The sequence below is a fragment of the Salvelinus sp. IW2-2015 genome, linkage group LG33 (genome assembly GCF_002910315.2).
Source record: "Salvelinus sp. IW2-2015 linkage group LG33, ASM291031v2, whole genome shotgun sequence".
NCBI lineage: Eukaryota > Metazoa > Chordata > Actinopteri > Salmoniformes > Salmonidae > Salvelinus > Salvelinus sp. IW2-2015.
This window is the reverse complement of record NC_036872.1, coordinates 7,179,951-7,198,534: the sequence shown is the minus strand read 5'-3', so window position 1 is coordinate 7,198,534 and position 18,584 is coordinate 7,179,951. Positions and strand designations below refer to the sequence as shown.

Here is an 18,584-nt window from a genome sequence, read left to right as displayed (position 1 = left end):
GAGGTTGAACAATTATTAAAGGAAAAGACATGGAGTCTTCTCCTGAAACACTTCACACATGCTGCTCTGGAAAACCACCAGGCTTGGTTTTAGTAATGCTAAAGCCTTTTGTGAACATATGTGGGTATGGTTTGTAGATCATGCATCATTTTACATTTCTATGTGAATGGTTTATTAGGCACTTTGCCGTTACCATGGAGTTTACTCATATGGCATCTATCCAAGGAGCAAATACACACATCTCAAAATGCTTTTAATTACAATTCAATATACCAAATAAAGATTCACAAATTACAAATAAAGGATGCACAATACCCGCTGAGAGATATCATTTCTAACAAGCATAGCAAATAGGGGAAATGTATACAGTAAGTTCTCTATCTACACAGCTCTGGGCATGTTACATGGTAAAACAACTAGTAATGTAAAACAATGAACAGTTTACCATTGACATGTCACTTCAAGAATCATCCAAAAAATTATATTAAATGGAGACTCCATAGGATAGATATTATGAATCTACTCATGTAAACAGTTTGTTTTAGAGTGAATACAGTCATACTGTAATTTAAAGACATAAAAGAGCATAAATGTTTGCAAAATGCCAAACGGGAAAAATATTACAATTAGCTTCAAACTTTTCCTTATTAATAATATAAAACGCATATAGCATGTGACTTCTGATCACAAATTTCCATAATCATCAATTAAAACTATTCGTAAATAATATTTGGTTATTTAGTAAAAGGAATTGAAAAAACAATACTTGCATAGTTTAAGATGTCAATAGTGCAATGAAGCAAAGGGGGTTATGCGCATAGAAAATGGTAATAGGAAAGCATCATTTATCTTTCATAATGTACTGACTTATTGAAATCTAATCATATTTATTTTCTGTATCATGTTCATTAGGCAGAAAAAGAAGGAAAACAAAATGAAACAGGGAGGGACGACCTGGACTTGCCAAATAAGAAGGCCTAAACACTAATTTCCGGTTTTTTTCCACTGAGTGCCCCAAGGAACACGACCCAGGTTTCACTGTCAGTGAAAAATAAATCAACAGTCAGGCATATATATATATATGTCTTGCGGCAACACAGAAATAACTATGGATGGATGGGAGGAATATGTCAAGAAATCTTTGGATATTGTAAGAACATAAACCAAGACTGCCCCTTGAAGTCCATAATATTCTCATTGTAACTTTCTAGATTTCAAATGTCAAAAAAGATCTTAAAGTGTCTAAAAGTACTATGTTAAGCTCTCCATCATCTGCATTGCATTTCTGGGAAAATACAAGTTTTGCATCTACTTAGCCAAACTACCTATGTCAGCATAAACAGAGCCAAAGGAAAACCAGGACTATACACTATATAAGAGGTGCGTGCAGTGTTTGCCAGTGTTTCCCCTATATTAATTTAGCAGAGGTGGGCTGCCGCTGCTAAATCGTTGCCACCACTCCAAAAAATATATGAAACGATACAGTGCATTCAGACCCCTTGATGCTTTCCACATTTTTTTACATTACAGCCTTATTCTAACATGGATTACATTTTCCACAATCTACACACAATAGCCCATAACTACAAATCAAAAATACATTTTTTTTTTTTTTTTTGCATATTTATTAAAAATAAAAATAAAAGAATATCATATCATAGAATTCAGACCCTTTACTCAGTACTTTGTTGAAGCAAGTTTGGCAGCGATTACAGCCTTGAGTCTTCTTGGGTATGATGCTACAAACTTGGCACACCTGTATTTGGAGAGTTTCTCCCATTCTTATCTGCAGATCCTCTCAAGCTCGGTCAGATTGGATGGTGAGCTTCGCTGCACAGCTATTTTCAGGTCTCTCCAGAGATGTTTGATCAGGTTCAAGTCTGGGCCACTCAAGGACATTCAGAGACTTGTCCCGAAGCATCCCCACAGCATTATGCTGCCACCACAATGCTTCAACGTAGGGCTGGTGCCAGGTTTCCTCCAGACGTGAGGCTTAGCATTTAGGCCAAAGAGTTCAATCTTGGTTTCATCAGACCAGAAAATCTTGTTTCTCATGGTCTGAGAGAATCTTTAGGTGCCTTTTGGAAAACTCCAAGCGGGCTGTCCTTTGCCTTTTACTGAGGAGTGGCTTCCGTCTGACCACTCTGCCATAAAGGCCTGATTGGTGGAGTGCTGCAGAGATGGTTGTCCTTCTGGAAAGTTCTCCCATCTCGACAGAGGAGCTCTGTCGGAGTGACCACCGGGTCCTTGGTCACCTCCCTGACCAAGGCCCTTCTCCCCTGATTGCTCAGCTTGGCTGGGTGGGCAGCTCTAGGATGAGTCTTGGTGGTTCCAAACTTCTTCCATTTAATAATGATGGAGGCCACTGTTTTCTTAGAGACCTTCAATGCTGCAGAAATGTTTTGTGTACCCTTCCAGAGATCTGTGCCTCGACACAATCCTGTCTCGGAGCTCTACGGACAATTCCTTCAACCTGATGGCTTGGTTTTTTCTCTGACACGCACTGTCAACTGTGGGACCCTATATAGACACTTGTATGCCTTTCCAAATCTTCTCCAATCAATTGAATTCACCACAGGTGGACTCCAATCAAGTTGTAGAAACATCTCAAGGATGATCAATGGAAATAGGATGCACCGGAGCTCAATTTTGAGTCTCATAGCAAAAATGTCTAAAAACCTGTTTTCGCTTTGTCATTATGGGGTACTGTGTATAGATTGATGAGGAAAGAATAAGGCTGTAACATAACAAAATGTGGAAAAAGTCAAGGGGTCTGAATTATTTCCGAATGCACTGTATGTACACTACCGTCCAAAAGTTTGGGGTCACTTAGAAATGTCCTTGTTTTTGAAAGAAAATCTTTTTTTTGTCCATTAAAATAACATCATATTGATCAGAAATACAGTGTAGACATTGTTAATGTTGTAAATGTCTATTGTAGCGTTGTACGAGATCTTCAGTGTCTTGGCAATTTCTCACATGGAATAGCCTTCATTTCTCAGAACAAGAATAGACTGACGAGTTTCAGAAGGAAGGTCTTTGTTTCTAGCCTGTAATCGAATCCACAAATGCTGATGCTCCAGATACTCAACTAGTCTAAAGAAGGCCAGTTTTATTGCTTCTTTAATCAGTACAACAGTTTTCAGCTGTGCTAACATAATTGCAAAAGGTTTTTCTAATGCTCAACTAACCCTTTAAAATGATAAACTTGGATTAGCTAACACAACGTGCCATTGGAACACAGGAGTGATGGTTGCTGATAATGGGCCTCTGTACGCCTATGTAGATATTCCATAAAAAAATGTTGCACCTTTTCCTAGACCATGTTGCAATGTGCATAATAGCAAAGTTACCCAGCATTGGTGTTGAGAACAATGCGGCGGACGCAGCAGATGACGAGAAAACAGCCCTTGCCTTAATTGTCTACACCAGTCTCAACGTCAACAGTGAAGAGGCGACTCCGGGATGCTGGCCTTCTAGGCAGAGTTGCAAAGAAAAAGTCATATCTCAGATGGGTAAAAGAACACACTGGACAAAGGAACTCTGCCTAGAAGGCCAGCATCCCAGAGTCGCCTCTTCACTGTTGACGTTAAGGCTGGTGTTTTGCGGGTACTATTTAACAGCTATTTTGTAGTCATTTACAACATTAACAATGTCTACACTGTATTTCTGATCAATTTGATGTTATTTTAATGGACAAAAAATACCCTTTCTTTCAAAAACAAGGACATTTCTAAGTGACCCCAAACTTTACAATATACACATATATGGGGGGGAGGGGTGCCGGTAAAACGTTTTCAGTGTAAACTTAAACGACTAAAAACCGAAAGTATATACAGTGCCTTCAGAAAGTATTCAGACTCCTTGACTTTTTCCACTTTTACATTACAGCCTTATTCTATCCTCAAGAAATCTACAGACAAGACCCCATAATGACAAAGCGAAAACAGATTTTTAGATTTTTTTCCAAATGTATTAAAAATAAAAATAAACTGAAATGCGGTGGGGATGTTCTCCAGCGGCAAGGACTGGGAGACTAGTCAGGATCGAGGCAAAGATGAACGGAGCAAAGTACAGAGAGATCCTTTATGAAAACCTGCTCCAGAGCGCTCAGGACATCAGACTGGGGCGAAGGTTCACCTTCCAACAGGACAATGACCCTAAGCACACAGTCAAGACAGGAGTGTCTTGGGGACAAGTCTCTGAATGTCCTTGAGTGGCCCAGCTAGAGCCCGGACTTGAACCCGATTTAACATCTCTGGAGAAACCTGAAAATAGTTGTGCAGCAACGCTCCCCATCCAACCTGACAGAGCTTGAGAGGATCTGCAGAGAAGAAATGTGAGAAACTCCCCAAATACAGATGTGCCAAGCTTGTAGCGTCATACCCAAGAAAGACTCGATGATGTAATCGCTGCCAAAGGTCCTTCAACAAAGTACTTATGTAAATGTTTCATCAGTTTTTATTTTATAAATTCACAAAAAGGTATAAAAACCTGTCTCTGCTTTGTCATTATGGGGTATTGTGTGTAGATTGATGAGGGAAAAAAACAATTTAATCAATTTTAGAATAAGGCTATAAAGTAACAAAATGTGGAAAAGGTCTGAATACTTTCGAAGGCACTGTAGAAAATATAATGGAGCTATATTTAAAATATCATATTTGAAAACCAACAACCACCAAAATAAAAACTAGACAGTCAGGGAGAATAAAAAAAAATCATAGCGCCCCCATTTATTTTGTGTTTGAGTCACTCAGATAGCATAAGAACACGGCGTGAGCCATGGCAAAAAGTGTAGAATTGCAGGAAATTAGCTTTAAAACTGCACATTTTCTCTCAGCCCCATGGCAAAATCTTTACAATTCCGCTAACCTTGCCACCGCTGGGGGACAAAAAATCCTAGGGGAAACGCTGTTTGCTTTGCTCTCTTGTCCCCACACCATCCTGTAAAACTGACTCTAAACGCATTTGAAAATGAAAGGACAAAGTATAAACTGACTGTTTTCTGATAACATTCATAAAAGCATGTGTATATATATATTGTATCTAAAACCATTACTCAGCTTTTACACTTGGCAATATAGTACTAGATAAAGCTGATAAACATTTCATTGATTAGTGGAGAGGTATAACTTGCTACAAGTTACAGTGCCTTCCGAAAGTATTCACACACCTTGTTGTGTGAAAGCCTGAATGTTACATTGATTAAATTAAGCATTTTTGTTACTCGCCTACACACAATACCCCATAATGTCAATGTGGAATTATGTTTCTACATTTTTTTTGTTAAGGACTGGGGGGCTAAGAAACGGAATGGAGCTAAAACATCGGCAAAATCCTGGAGGAAAACCTGATTCAGTCTGTTTCCCACCAGACACCGTGAGACAAATCTACCTTTCGGCAGGACAATAACCTAAAACACAAAGCCAAATATAGACTGTAATAGCTTTTTTTTGTGCACTGCACCCAGCACGCCACAGGAGTCGCTAGTGCGCGATGTGACAAGGACATCCCTGCCGGCCAAACCCTCCCCTAACCCAGACGACGCTGGGCCAATTGTGCGTCACCCCATGGGTCTCCCGGACAGGGCTGGCTGCGACAGAGCCTGGACTCGAACCCAGAATCTCTAGTGGCACAGCTAGCACTGCGATGCAGTGCCTTAGACTACTGCGCCACTCGGGAGGCCCACTGGAGTTGCTTACCAAGACAGTGAATGTTCCTGAGCGGCCAAGATATAGTTTTGATTTAAATCTATGGCAAGACCTGAAAATGGTTGTCTAGCAATGATCCAACAACCAATTTTACAGAGCTTGAAGAATTTGGAAAATAATAAAATGGGCAAATGTTGCACAATTCAGGTGTGGAAAGCACTTAGACCTACCCAGAAAGACTCACAGCTGTAATCGCTGCCAAAGGTGCTTCTACAAAGTATTGACTCAGGGCTGTGAATACTTACGTGAATTAGATAGTTCTGTATATAATTTTCCCTACATTTGCAAAATGGGGTAGTGTGTGTACATGGGGTATGTGTATAGATGGGTGGAAACAATCCATTTAATCCAATGAATTCAGGCTGTAATAGAACAAAATGTGGAATAAGTCAAGGGGCATGAATACTTTCTGAAGGCACTGTAAATGTGGCTTAGATATGGCATATTGCTGTTATTGTGAAACAATTCTAAACAGAAAGTTTAAAAAAATACTGTGACAAACTATTAATAGAGCAGAATATTGTTGAATTTAAGGACACAGAGCCCATTTTAGTAGTGCTCTTCCGACAGTTTTGCTCCCATCCTTTAGAATCAGTGGTATTGTTCTTTCTTGGAACTCTGAGCCAACTCTTTCGTTATCTTTACCATCACAAACCTACTCAAACTAGCATCCGGCACACAGTTCTTCAGGCTTTGTTACTATTCAAGATGCTCAAGAGGACGCTACCAAATTGGTTCAATATACCCAAAATAATATTATATACTGAAATAAAGATAGTACTGTAGAGCAAGAGAAAGTAACAGGAGAAAAATAAACGGGTACAACCAGGTAGGCCTTGCTAGGCCGATCTTGCCTATTACTCCCCCTTCCTCTGCGACACCTCCTTACTGCAGCAGCCAGGTCAGTAGGGAGTGGTGCCCTCCCACTCCACCAGATACTGCACCTTCCCCTCCGGAGTGACCCGGCGGGCCAGCACCTGGTACTTCTCTCCGCAGGTGAGTCGCCCCGCCGCCCCAAAGTAGTTGGTGATGGACGACTTGAGGTGGGAGAGGGAGGAGTCATCCTCGCTGATGCTGTCAAAGGTGTGGCTGTCGATCGCGTTGTCCAGCATCGCGGAGGCAGCCTCCTCTCCTGGTAGGCTCAGCTCCATGGGGCTCAGCTCGCTCTCCACCACCTCCTTCTTAGTGGCCAGCACCGTATAGTTAGAGGTGGGCAGCTTCCTCTTACGACTGCCAACATTCTTCCTGCAACAAGTTACAATTAACGGGATCATTAGGGCATGCAGCAAAAAACATTTGGTAACACCTTATTTGGATAATCCATCTGTAGATGCTCTACAGCAGGGTTTCCCAACCCTCTACTCTGTCCCCCCAGACGTTTCACATTTTTGTTTTAACCCTACACTGGCACACCTGATTCAATTAGTCAAAGGCTTGATGATTAGTTGACTAATTGAAATCAGGAGTGCCAGTTTAGGGTTGAAACATCGGTACGGCCCTGAGGAGAGTTGGGAAACCATGCTCTACAGACTATCAGTAACATTTCAACTAGCTAGCTACTAATCCTTAACCTTGCCCAGGACCGAGTTTGGGAAACCTTGTCTTATTGGACAAGTCCAGTTAGTCCCTCCCTCTTTCAGTCTGTTTTATTCCATTTGATGCCTAATGAACGTAATGACCCTGATATCAGCAACCTATTGAAACAAAAGTAATGACTGTTTCCTGAATTTACTGCTTTTTGTGCTTTGCTGTTACACGCGACGTGTAACGCAACTTGGGTCAAGATATGTTTCTTGCCTTGCTGTTAGGAACAGGGCAACATTGAAAGGGGTGATTTTTGGGGTAGTATTAAGTTTAAAGTTTTAGCTAGCTCTCCCAATCAAGACCTGCAATCACTTTATGCCTTATTGTATGTCTCTCTCAAATATCAATATGCCTTGCATACTGTTGTTCAGGCTAGTTATCATTATCATTGTTTTGGTTTGCAATGGACCCCGTAGTTCCACTCTCCGTACCTCTGATACCTCCTTTGTCCCACCCCCCACACATGCGGTGACCTCACCCATTGAGACCAGCATGTCCAGAGATACAACCTCTCTTATCATCACCCAGTGCCTGGGCTTGCCTCCGCTGTACCCGTGCCCCACCATACCCCTGTCTGCACATTATGCCCAGAAATCTATTCTACCACGCCATAAATCTGCTCCTTTTATTCCTGTCCCCAACGCTCTAAGCGACCAGTTTTGATAGCCTTTAGCCGCACCCTCATCCTACTACTCCTCTGTTCCTCGGGTGATGTGGAGGTAAACCCAGCCCTGCATTCCCCAGTCACCCTCATTTGTTGACTTCTGTGATCGAAAAAACCTTGGCCTCATGCATTCAACATCAGAAGCCTCCTCCCTAAGTTTGCCTTACTCACCGCTTTAGCACACTCTGCCAACCCTGATGTCCTTGCCGTGTCCGAATCCTGGCTTAGGAAGGCCACCAAAAATTCTGGGATTTCCATACCCAACTATAACACTTTCCGTCAAGATAGAAACTGCCAAAGGGGAGGAGTTGCAATCTACTGCAGAGATAGCCTGCAAAGTTCTGTCATACTTTCCAGTCTATGACCAAACAGTTCGAACTTCTAATTTAAAAAATTAATCTCTCCAAAATAAGTCTCTCACTGTTGCCGCCTGCTACCGAACCCCCTCAGCTCCCAGCTGTGCCCTGGACACCATCTGTGAATTGATCGCTCCCCATCTAGCTTCAGAGTTTGTTCTGTTAGGTGACCTAAACTGGGATATGCTTAACACCCCGGCAGTCCTACAATCTAAACTTGATGCCCTCAATCTCACACAAATCATCAAGGAACCCACCAGGTACAACCCTAAATCCGTAAACATGGGCACCCTAATAGACATTATCCTAACCAACCTGCCCTCCAAATACACCTCTGCTGTCTTCAATCAAGATCTCAGCGATCACTGCCTCATTGCCTGTATCCGCCACGGGTCCGCGGTCAAACGACCACCCCTCATCACTGTCAAACGCTCCCTAAAACACTTCTGCGAGGCAGGCCTTTCTAATCGACCTGGCCCGGGTACCCTGGAAGGATATTGACCTCATCCCGTCAGTTGAGGATGCCTGGTCATTCTTTAAAGTTTACTTCCTCACCATATTAGACAAGCATGCTCCGTTCAAAAAAATGCAGAACCAAGAACAGATATAGCCCTTGGTTCACTCCAGACCTGACTGCCTCGACAGCACAAAAACATCCTGTGGCGAACTGCAATAGCATCGAAGAGCCCCGCGATATGCAACTGTTCAGGGAAGTCAGGAACCAATACACGCAGTCAGTCAGGAAAGCAAAGGCCAGCTTTTTTCAAGCAGAAAATTTGCATCCTGTAGCTCTAACTCCAAAAAGTTCTGGGATACTGTAAAGTCCATGGAAAACAAGAGCACCTCCTCCCAGCTGCCCACTGCACTGAGGCTAGGTAACACGGTCACCACTGATAAGTCTGTGATAATCGAAAACTTCAACAAACATTTCTCAATGGCTGGCCATGCCTTCCTCCTGGCGACTCCAACCTTGGCCAACAGCCCCGCCCCCCCCGCTGCTACTCGCCCAAGCCTCCCCAGCTTCTCCTTTACCCATATCCAATAGCAGATGTTCTGAAAGAGCTGGAAAACCTGGACCCATACAAATCAGCTGGGCTTGACAATCTGGACCCCCTATTTCTGAAACTGTCCGCCGCCACATTGTCGCACCCCCTATTACCAGCCTGTTCAACCTCTCCTCGTATCATCTGAGATCCCAAGGATTGGAAAGCTGCCGCGGTCATCCCCCTCTTCAAAGGGGGAGACACCCTGGACCCAAACTGTTACAGACCTAATCATCCTCTGCCCTGCCTATCTAAGGTCTTCGAAAGCCAAGTCAACAAACAGATCACTGACCATCTCGAATCCCACCGTACCTTCTCCGCTGTGCAATCCGGTTTCCGAGCCGGTCACGGTGCACCTCAGCCACGCTCAAGGTACTAAACGATATCATAACCGCCATCGATAAAAGACATTACTGTGCAGCCGTCTTCATCGACCTGGCCAAGGCTTTCGACTCTGTCAATCACCATATTCTTATCGGCAGACTCTCAGTAGCCTCGTTTTTCTAATGACTGCCTTGCTTGGTTCACCAACTACTTTGCAGACAGAGTTCAGTGTGTCAAATCGGAGGGCATGTTGTCCGGTTCCTCTGGCAGTCTCTATGGGGTACCACAGGGTTCAATTCTCGGGCCGACTCTTTTCTCTGTATACATCAATGATGTTGCTCTTGCTGCGGGCGATTCCCTGATCCACCTCTACGCAGACGACACCATTCTGTATACTTCCGGCCCTTCCTTGGACACTGTGCTATCTAACCTCCAAACGAGCTTCAATGCCATACAACACTCCTTCCGTGGCCTCCAACTGCTCTTAAACGCTAGTAAAACCAAATGCATGCTTTTCAACCGTTCGCTGCCTGCACCGCACGCCCGACTAGCATCACCACCCTGGACGGTTCCGACCTAGAATATGTGGACATCTATAAGTACCTAGTGTGTCTGGCTAGACTGCAAACTCTCCTTCCAGACTCATATCAAACATCTCCAATCCAAAATCAAATCTAGAGTCGGCTTTCTATTCCGCAAAACAAAGCCTCCTTCACTCACGCCGCCAAACTTACACCTAGTAAAAACTGACTATCCTACCGATCCTCGACTTCGGCGATGTCATCTACAAAATAGCTTCCAATACTCTACTCAGCAAACGGATGCAGTTTATCACAGTGCCATCCGTTTTGTTACTTAAGCACCTTATACGACCACCACTGCGACCTGTATGCCCTAGTCGGCTGGCCTCGCTACATGTTCGTCGTCAGACCCCACTGGCTCCAGGTCATCTTACAAGGCTATGCTAGGTAAAGTGCCGCCTTATCTCAGTTCACTGGTCACGATGGCTACACCCACCCGCAGCACGCGCATCTCACTGATCATCCCTAAAGCCAAAACTCATTTTGGACGCCTTTCCTTCCAGTTCTCTGCTGCCTGCGACTGGAACGAATTGCAAAAATCTCTGAAGTTGGAGACTTTATCTCCCTCAACAACTTTAAAAATCTGCTATCGAGCAGCTAACCGATCGCTGCAGCTGTACATAATCCATCTGTAAACTACCCACCCAATTTACCTACCTCACCCCCCAACTGCTTTTATTTATTTACTTTTCGCTCTTTTGCCACACCAGTATCTCTTCTTGCACATGATCATCTGATGATTTATCACTCCAGTGTTAATCTGCTAAATTGTAATTATGCGATTTATTGCCTACCTCATGCCTTTTGCACACATTGTATATAGATTCTCTTTTTTTTCTACCATGTTATTGACTTGTTTATTGTTTACTCCATGTGTAACTCTGTGTTGTTGTCTGTTCACACTGCTATGCTTTATCTTGGCCAGGTCGCAGTTGCAAATGAGAACTTGTTCTCAACTAGCCTACCTGGTTAAATAAAGGTGAAATAAAAAAATAAGTGTGGAGATGGAGCAATTGAAGTAGAAATTCCTGGAGTTTGTGACGCCCGCTGTTTGGTGCGACGCAGACCCGGTAGGAAGCATGGTGAAACAGATGAGTCATTGTAGGTCCTCATAGTATTTGGTAGCATTGCCTTTAAATTGTTTAACTTGGGTCAAATGTTTCAGATAGCCTTCCACCAGCTTCCCACAATAAGTTGGGTGAATTTTGGCCCATTCCTCCTGACAGAGCTGGTGTAACTGAGTGAGGTTTGTCGGCCTCCTTGCTCGCACACGCTTTTCCAGTTCTGCCCACACATTATCTATAGCAACAACAAATGAGCTCCTTGAGTGACGGGGTGGGACTAGGTCTGTGTGGAAAGCTGCGTGGAGAGAGAGAGAGATGACTCAAGTAGCGTAGTAAACTATAAAAATGGATGTTACACACAGCGTATCACATTTAACAAACCAAACATTCAAATACCGTTATAGAAGGTAAAGTAAAAACCCAAACTGGTCCGTGCATCAATACCGGTATATAGTAAAATATGGTATACCGCCCAGCCCTAGATCCCAGTGGGTAGTAGATTTGGGCCAGCATAGAGGGATAGGCCAACAAGTGAGTTTTGCTTCAGTAAGGTTGGCTTCTTAGCAATGGTTATCAAATGTACCGCAGAAATGGAACGTAAATCACAGAGAATAGATGTTTTGGTGGCAGCTGCAGAGAAGTATTTGGGTATATGAGACTTGACTTCAGAAGAGTTACAGGGTGTGTTGAAGAGCGATGTGCAGTCCTCCCAGGCCCTTGGCATGGTGCAGGAGCAGATAGGGTCAAAGTAGTGGAACGGGGTAGTGGGTTTTAATGTGTGTAAGTGGCAACTGCAGAGAAGTACCTGGGTGTGCAAGATTTTACTGCAGAAGAGTTAATGAGGTGGTGATTTGAATGTTTATTAAATAGTGGTATATAGGTCTAGGGCTAGTTGGTGGTGCAAGTTTTTCCTTTTAGGAACAGGAATAATGAAGAGAATGTAATGTAGGTAGGCGGTGGTGTATGCACCTTTAAATTGGATGCAATCCGCCAACCCAATCCCAAAGAAGACTGCGATTATGAACATGACTTGGATCAGCCTCCAGGGGTAGCTGTGGTCCGCTACATGATTTTTCTCTGTCTCATTTTCATGCCCAATAACTGTGCTGCTTTTACACTCCCTCCTCAATGCCACACTTAAAGAGCGACTGCCTTTAAAATAAATAAATCCCTTTGAAAATGTCCTGTGTGGCACCCCGTTTCTGGAAGTTTCCAAAATTCTTTACACTCTGAACATATCAAACAAGGAACATCAATACAATGTCATATTTAGCCTCAATTATAAGCCTCAGAGCCTCACATTCTAAATGCTGGGTTGATATCTCGAACATGAACCTTCAAATAATCAAATTGGTGTCACTGGGGGCAACTCTACAGCATAAACCAGTCAGTAGATTAACAGTTACTTACTGCACGCACACACCTGGACACTACTCTTCTCCCAGGACTGTGTGTGTGTGTGTGTATGTATATATGTGTGTGTAGGCAGAGTACCAGAGGGGAAACGGACAGGGCAGAGTAACATCAGTGTAAACATCATCATCACAATCAGTCCTCTCTCTCAGGGCTCTATTTGAACAAACCTAAAACAATGGTAAATCCAAGCACTGGAAGTAGTGTTATACAGTTGAAGTCGGAAGTTTACATAAACCTTAGCCAAACACACTTCATCTCAGTTTTTCACAATTCCTGACATTTAATCCCAGTAAAAATTCCTAGTTTTAGGTCAGTTAGGATCACCACTTTATTTTAAGATTGTGAAATGTCAGAATGATTTATTTAAGCTTTTATTTATTTCATCACATTCCCAGTGGGTCAGAAGTTAACATACACTCAATTAGTATTTGGGAGCATTGCCTTTAAATTGTTGAACTTGGGTCAAACGTTTTGGGTAGCCTTCCACAAGCTTCCCACAATAAGTTGGGTGAATTTTGGCCCATTCCTCCTGACAGAGCTGGTGTAACTGAGTCAAGTTTGTAGGCCTCCTTGCTCACACATGTCGCATCAATATATCTACATAATTGTCCTGCCTCATGATGCCATCTATTTTGTGAAGTGCACCACCCTCCTGCAGCAAAGCACCACCACAACATGATGCTGCCAGCCCCGTGCTTCACGGTTGGATTGGTGTTCTTCGGCTTGCAAGCATCCCCCTTTTTCCTCCAAACATAACGATGGTCATCATGGCCAAACAGTTCTATTTGTGTTTCATCAGACAAGAGGACATTTCTCCAAAAAGTACGATCTTTGTCCCCATGTGCAGTTGGAAACCGTAGTCTGGCTTTTTTTTATGGCGGGTTTGGAGCAGTGGCTTCTTCCTTGCTGAGCGGCCTTTCAGGTTATGTCGATATAGGACCCGTTTTACTGTGGATATAGATACTTTTGTACCTGTTTCCTCCAGCATCTTCACAAAGTCCTTTGCTGTTGTTCTGGGATTGATTTGCACTTTTCGCACCAAAGTACGTTCACCTCTAGGAGACAGAACGTGTCTCCTTCCTGAGCGGTATGACGGCTGCGTGGTCCCATGGTGTTTATACTTACGTACTATTGTTTGTACAGATGAACGTGGTACCTTCAGGCGTTTGGAAATTGCTCCCAAGGATGAACCAGACTTGTGGAGGTCTACAATTTTTAGGTCTTGGCCGATTTCTTTTGATTTTCCCATGATGTCAAGCAAAAAAACACTGATTTTGAGGGTAGGCCTTGAAATACATCCACAGGTACACCTCCAATTTACTCAAATGATTAGCCTATTAGTCAATTAGCCTATCAGAAGCTTCTAAAGCCATGACATCATTTTCTGGAATTTTCCAAGCTGTTTAAAGGCACAGTCAACTTAGTGTATGTAAACTTATGACCCACTGGAATTGTGAAACAATGAATTATAAATGAAATAATCTGTCTGTAAACAATTGTTGGAAAAATTACTTGTGTCATGCACAAAGTAGATGTCCTAACCGACTTGCAAAAACTATAGTTTGTTAACAATAAATTTGTGGAGCGGTTGAAAAACGAGTTTTAATGTCTCCAACCTAAGTGTATGTAAACTTCCGACTTCAACTGTAGGTCCTGGGGGTGCTCCAGAAATATTTTAGCTATTTTCACAGCCGTAATTATGAATGCAATAGCTGGCGGTGGCCCGAAAGGGCTGGGTTTTGATGAATAAACAAGTTGTAGTTGTGACGAGGGCTTGGCCACTCACTGGCCAATCAGCGCGGTCCATAGGCTTAATACTGCCTGCGTTTGTCTCAAGTTCTGTAGATTTTGTCATCAACTTCAATTCTCGTCCAGGTCCATTGTGGAATGATACTACAGTTTATTAAATAGCATAGGATACAGTAATGAGTAATAGCAACAGTATGTTTGGAGTTGTAATTGGCTTCAACGAGCCTAGCCTACATATCTTTACGCATCGCATTTCTCCTTAAAATAACAAAATACTAGGCTCCGTAAATTGTATTGTATGTGAGGCATGTTGTCAATAAGCAGAATACAGCCTTGGCATACCGTTGATACTGCATTATAGGACTGAATCCTTTCAATAAGTTTGGATAAGGGAGTCTTTCATAAAAGGATGAGGCGCTCTTTGGAAATGGGGATGGCTACTTTTATGGAAATGCTACGTTGCAAGACCAGGATAATAAAGACAAAACGCATTGCTGTTGAACCATAGGCTTCTTTTGGCTAAAAGCCAGAATAAAAATACACACCTTTCTGATGCTGCTAAACCAGCCTTGATTAAGGGGAGGGTAGGCTATGTTTGGTTTTGAATCAAATTATGTTTCTAAACCAGATGAATTGGCATAAAAAGGCAGACATGCATGACTGTGTTTTCGCTCTCAAACTCCATGCCATTATAAACTGTGTTACCATTAAGACCTGCTTTTTTAAACTTCCCATTAGCTCTGCATGAAATTAAATATGGCCACCCCTCCCACCTCAGGGCAAGCGAGATGACGATAGACAAGTCAATTACCAAACCTTGCGTTAGGGCCGTAAAATGCCAGTCTTTACATGACGAAATTGCAAACTAACATGCGCCTCCTTAGTGCCAGCTGGAAATAGAGCCACAGGAGATGTCAGCAGCTCCACCGGGATGCCAACCAGTAGGATTTTCAGTCATGAAACGAAACACAGTAAAGGCAAAGACGAACGTTTATTAATATATTTCTTTTAACCTAGCAGAGTGTCAATACACTCTGTATGTCAGACTTCAGAGCCCCTCCCTCGTGCGAGGAGCCAGCACTGAGAGTGTCGCTAAATTAAGCCAGTCAGTTAGGGAGCCCAGGGGTGTTTCGCAGATATGGGGAGGGGTGGTGTTTCACAGTGTTCAAATAATGCTGTCATCGAGGGTTTGTGAATGTGGATATAGTGAATGTATAGTCACTTCCATTGCTTAGTTCCAAGTTTAAGCAAATATTCAAGCAAATATTGGAAGATGTACAGGAGCCAACCACATTAAATAATCCAGGACCTCACATCATACTTATTTTTGTGTGCTGTCAAACATGTTTTGGCTCTCCTCAACTCCTCACATAGGACCATGTCCAAGAGCTTGGAAAACGTGGGAGACAAAATCTCATCTGACAGCCCGGGCTGCAGCGATTCCAGTTGGGGGTTCTTATCGATCGGTCTACAACACATTCCACACGGCGGAGCAAAATAAACAAAATAGGACCTTCTCCTAATGCCAACACAATGAACAATTTGCAGAGGTAACCGCGCGTGAGGGAGTTGCCTTTTCTAACAACAAAAAAGTCTTGGTGACTATCGTACTGTACCTGAAGTCGTAGGAGACACTGGTGGTGGCGGACCCAGAGGTGCTGGCAGCGTCTGTGGAGTCCAGGTCAAGACTGAAGGTCCGTCCCGAGCTAGTGCTGAGGAGTAAACAGCGTCAGCTCCGTTCAAACGCTGGAAATAAGTGCTAATCAGAGGATTTTGTGGCCCCTGGACTAGACAGAATAGTCCTATTTTGTCATTTCTAATCCTAACCTCAAAGGAAAATGTACAGTATTACCATGGTCCCTCACCCTGTGACTTGAATTTGCAAGTCACTGTTCTACACCCATATAATAAGAGCCTGCATGCGTGAGAAAGTACTATATCTAGCTAATGGAAGAAAGTTAATGTAATGCTTCAAAGCCACAGATCATTTTAGCTGTTCTCATCCTCCAGCTCAGTTCAGGTGCTATAGAGTTATGACCAAGCCTATTCCACTCCTCACATTCCGACAGTGTTAGTCCACTCTTTGGCGTTGCACCAGTTATTCCCCATCTCCTGATTTTCCTCTAAGAAAGCTTGGTTGATTCTCAACAGTCCCCAAAAGTGTTTGCCTTTCTTGTATTATTATGCACTGTTCGGGAGATAACCTTTACAGGAAAGCGCAATTAAATCTCTTCGTTCGACACATTGATGAAAATCCTCAGAGGGGTGACAAAACAAACACTGCCAGAGATTGTCTTTCAAAGGGAAATGCATGTAAATGAAGGAGATTGTTAGGGCCTTGAAAATTATTGCATTCAATCGAAGTCAATGTCAAATGCTTACAGTAGTACAGAGTTCGTTGGAAATGAGCATCTAGACAAAAGTGCTAAAAATTACACTCTTCGAGCTGGTTTTCCAAGACACAGTCCTAGATTTAAAATAACTTTAAATTGATAAACTCCATTGAACATGCTACTTAATCCAAGCTGAATCTTAATCTGTCAGGGAAACTGGCCCTTAGTATCCAAACCATTTACCTTTTGAGGCTTTGTAACTCGTCCAATGTGAAGTCAAAGATGTTGGCCATATGATGGTTGGTGCTCCAGGCTGAGGTCAGGTCATTCTACATAACAAATCACACACACACGGTATTATAGTACTCAGCCAGTGTCATAAACAGACAGTCATCAACACCATTGTCTCCATCATCAATCATCATCCTTGTCTTCATCACTACTGTTTAAATGCTACATGCCAGAGATGAACTAGATTCAGCCTGGGGCAATTTTTTTTATTTCTTAAGAAGATGATCAGGGGGCCGAAACATAGTTACTAATAATATTTTTTAAACTACAAATTGACCGCAAGAAACCCAAACAGATATCATATTTGACTAAAACAATCATTTCAAATAGGCTTGGACGGTATACCGGGGTATTTGGAAAAATCCATGGGATAGTTTTTCAATACTGTGAATACAGTAAAAAAAAAAAAAAAATGTTATTAATTAAATGTATTTAGGGGTAGATCAGCTTTAAAATTGCAGATAGATTGTGGCTTCCATCAATGTAATTGTCTGCGTCATTTTCAATCTCCCATATATATTTTTTGTAAATATAAATATATAAAATATATATACAGTACCAGTCAAAAGTTTGGACACACCTACTCATTCAAGGGTTTTCCTTTATTTTGTATAAGGGCTATTTGACCAAGAAGGAGAGTGATGGAGCGCTGCATCAGATGACCTGGCCTCCAGTCACCCGACCTCAACCCAATTGATATGGGATGAGTTGGACCACAGAGTGAAGAAAAAGCAGCCAACAAGTGCTCAGCATATGTGGGACTCATCTCTGAGACCATCCAGTTTTGATTTCTATTTGCCATTTATTTTTCAACTGTGTTGTGATGTTTCACAAACATTCTGAACCTGTATATTCTCATAGTTTCTACAGATTGTAAATTAAAAGATACAACATTTTCCTAAGAGTATTATTACATCATTGATCGATTGACTATGATTTTTTTTTAAATCACCCAGCAGTGCTATTTGCAGAGATAGATTCAGGTAAATGTTGCAATTCTTCAGCCATTCCTGAAGCGTCGACCAAAAACCAGCTAAATATGGCCAGTACCAAAATAAATGATCTAATAATTCTCTATTCACAGCTAAATCTGCAGAGCTGGGATGGTTGTGTACCCATATAGAGTTGAAGTCGGAAGTTTACATACACCTTAGCCAAATATAAACTTAGTTTTTCGCAATTCCTGACATTCAATCCCAGTAAAAATTCCCTGTTTTAGGTCAGTTAGGATCACCACTTTATTTTAAGATTGTGAAATGTCAGAATAATAGAAGAATGAATAATTTATTTCATCACATTCCCAATGGGTCATACACTCAATTAGTATTTGGAAGCATTGCCGTTAAATTATTTAACTTGGGTCAAACTTTTTGGGTAGCCTTCCACAAGCTTCCCACAATAAGTTGGGTGAATTTTGGCCCATTCCTCCTGACAGAGATGTGTAACTGAGTCAGGTTTGTCAGCCTCC

At 42.4% G+C, this 18,584-nt stretch overlaps 1 protein-coding gene across 2 annotated transcripts in view; it reads right to left on the bottom strand.

Annotated features, from left to right (window-relative positions):
- Positions 1–240: 240 nt before the first annotated feature.
- The window catches only part of LOC111957390 (PHD finger protein 19-like), a 34,846-nt gene continuing 16,502 nt past the window's right edge, over positions 241–18,584 (bottom strand). For both annotated transcript variants that reach the window (XM_023978188.2, XM_023978189.2), the window contains exons 13-15: positions 17,069–17,154; positions 16,109–16,204; positions 241–6,956 (exon numbers count right to left, since the gene is read on the bottom strand). In XM_023978188.2, coding sequence (XP_023833956.1) covers positions 6,614–6,956; positions 16,109–16,204; positions 17,069–17,154 — 525 coding nt within the window. In that variant the 3' untranslated portion in view covers positions 241–6,613. The remainder of the gene's footprint in view (positions 6,957–16,108; positions 16,205–17,068; positions 17,155–18,584) is intronic.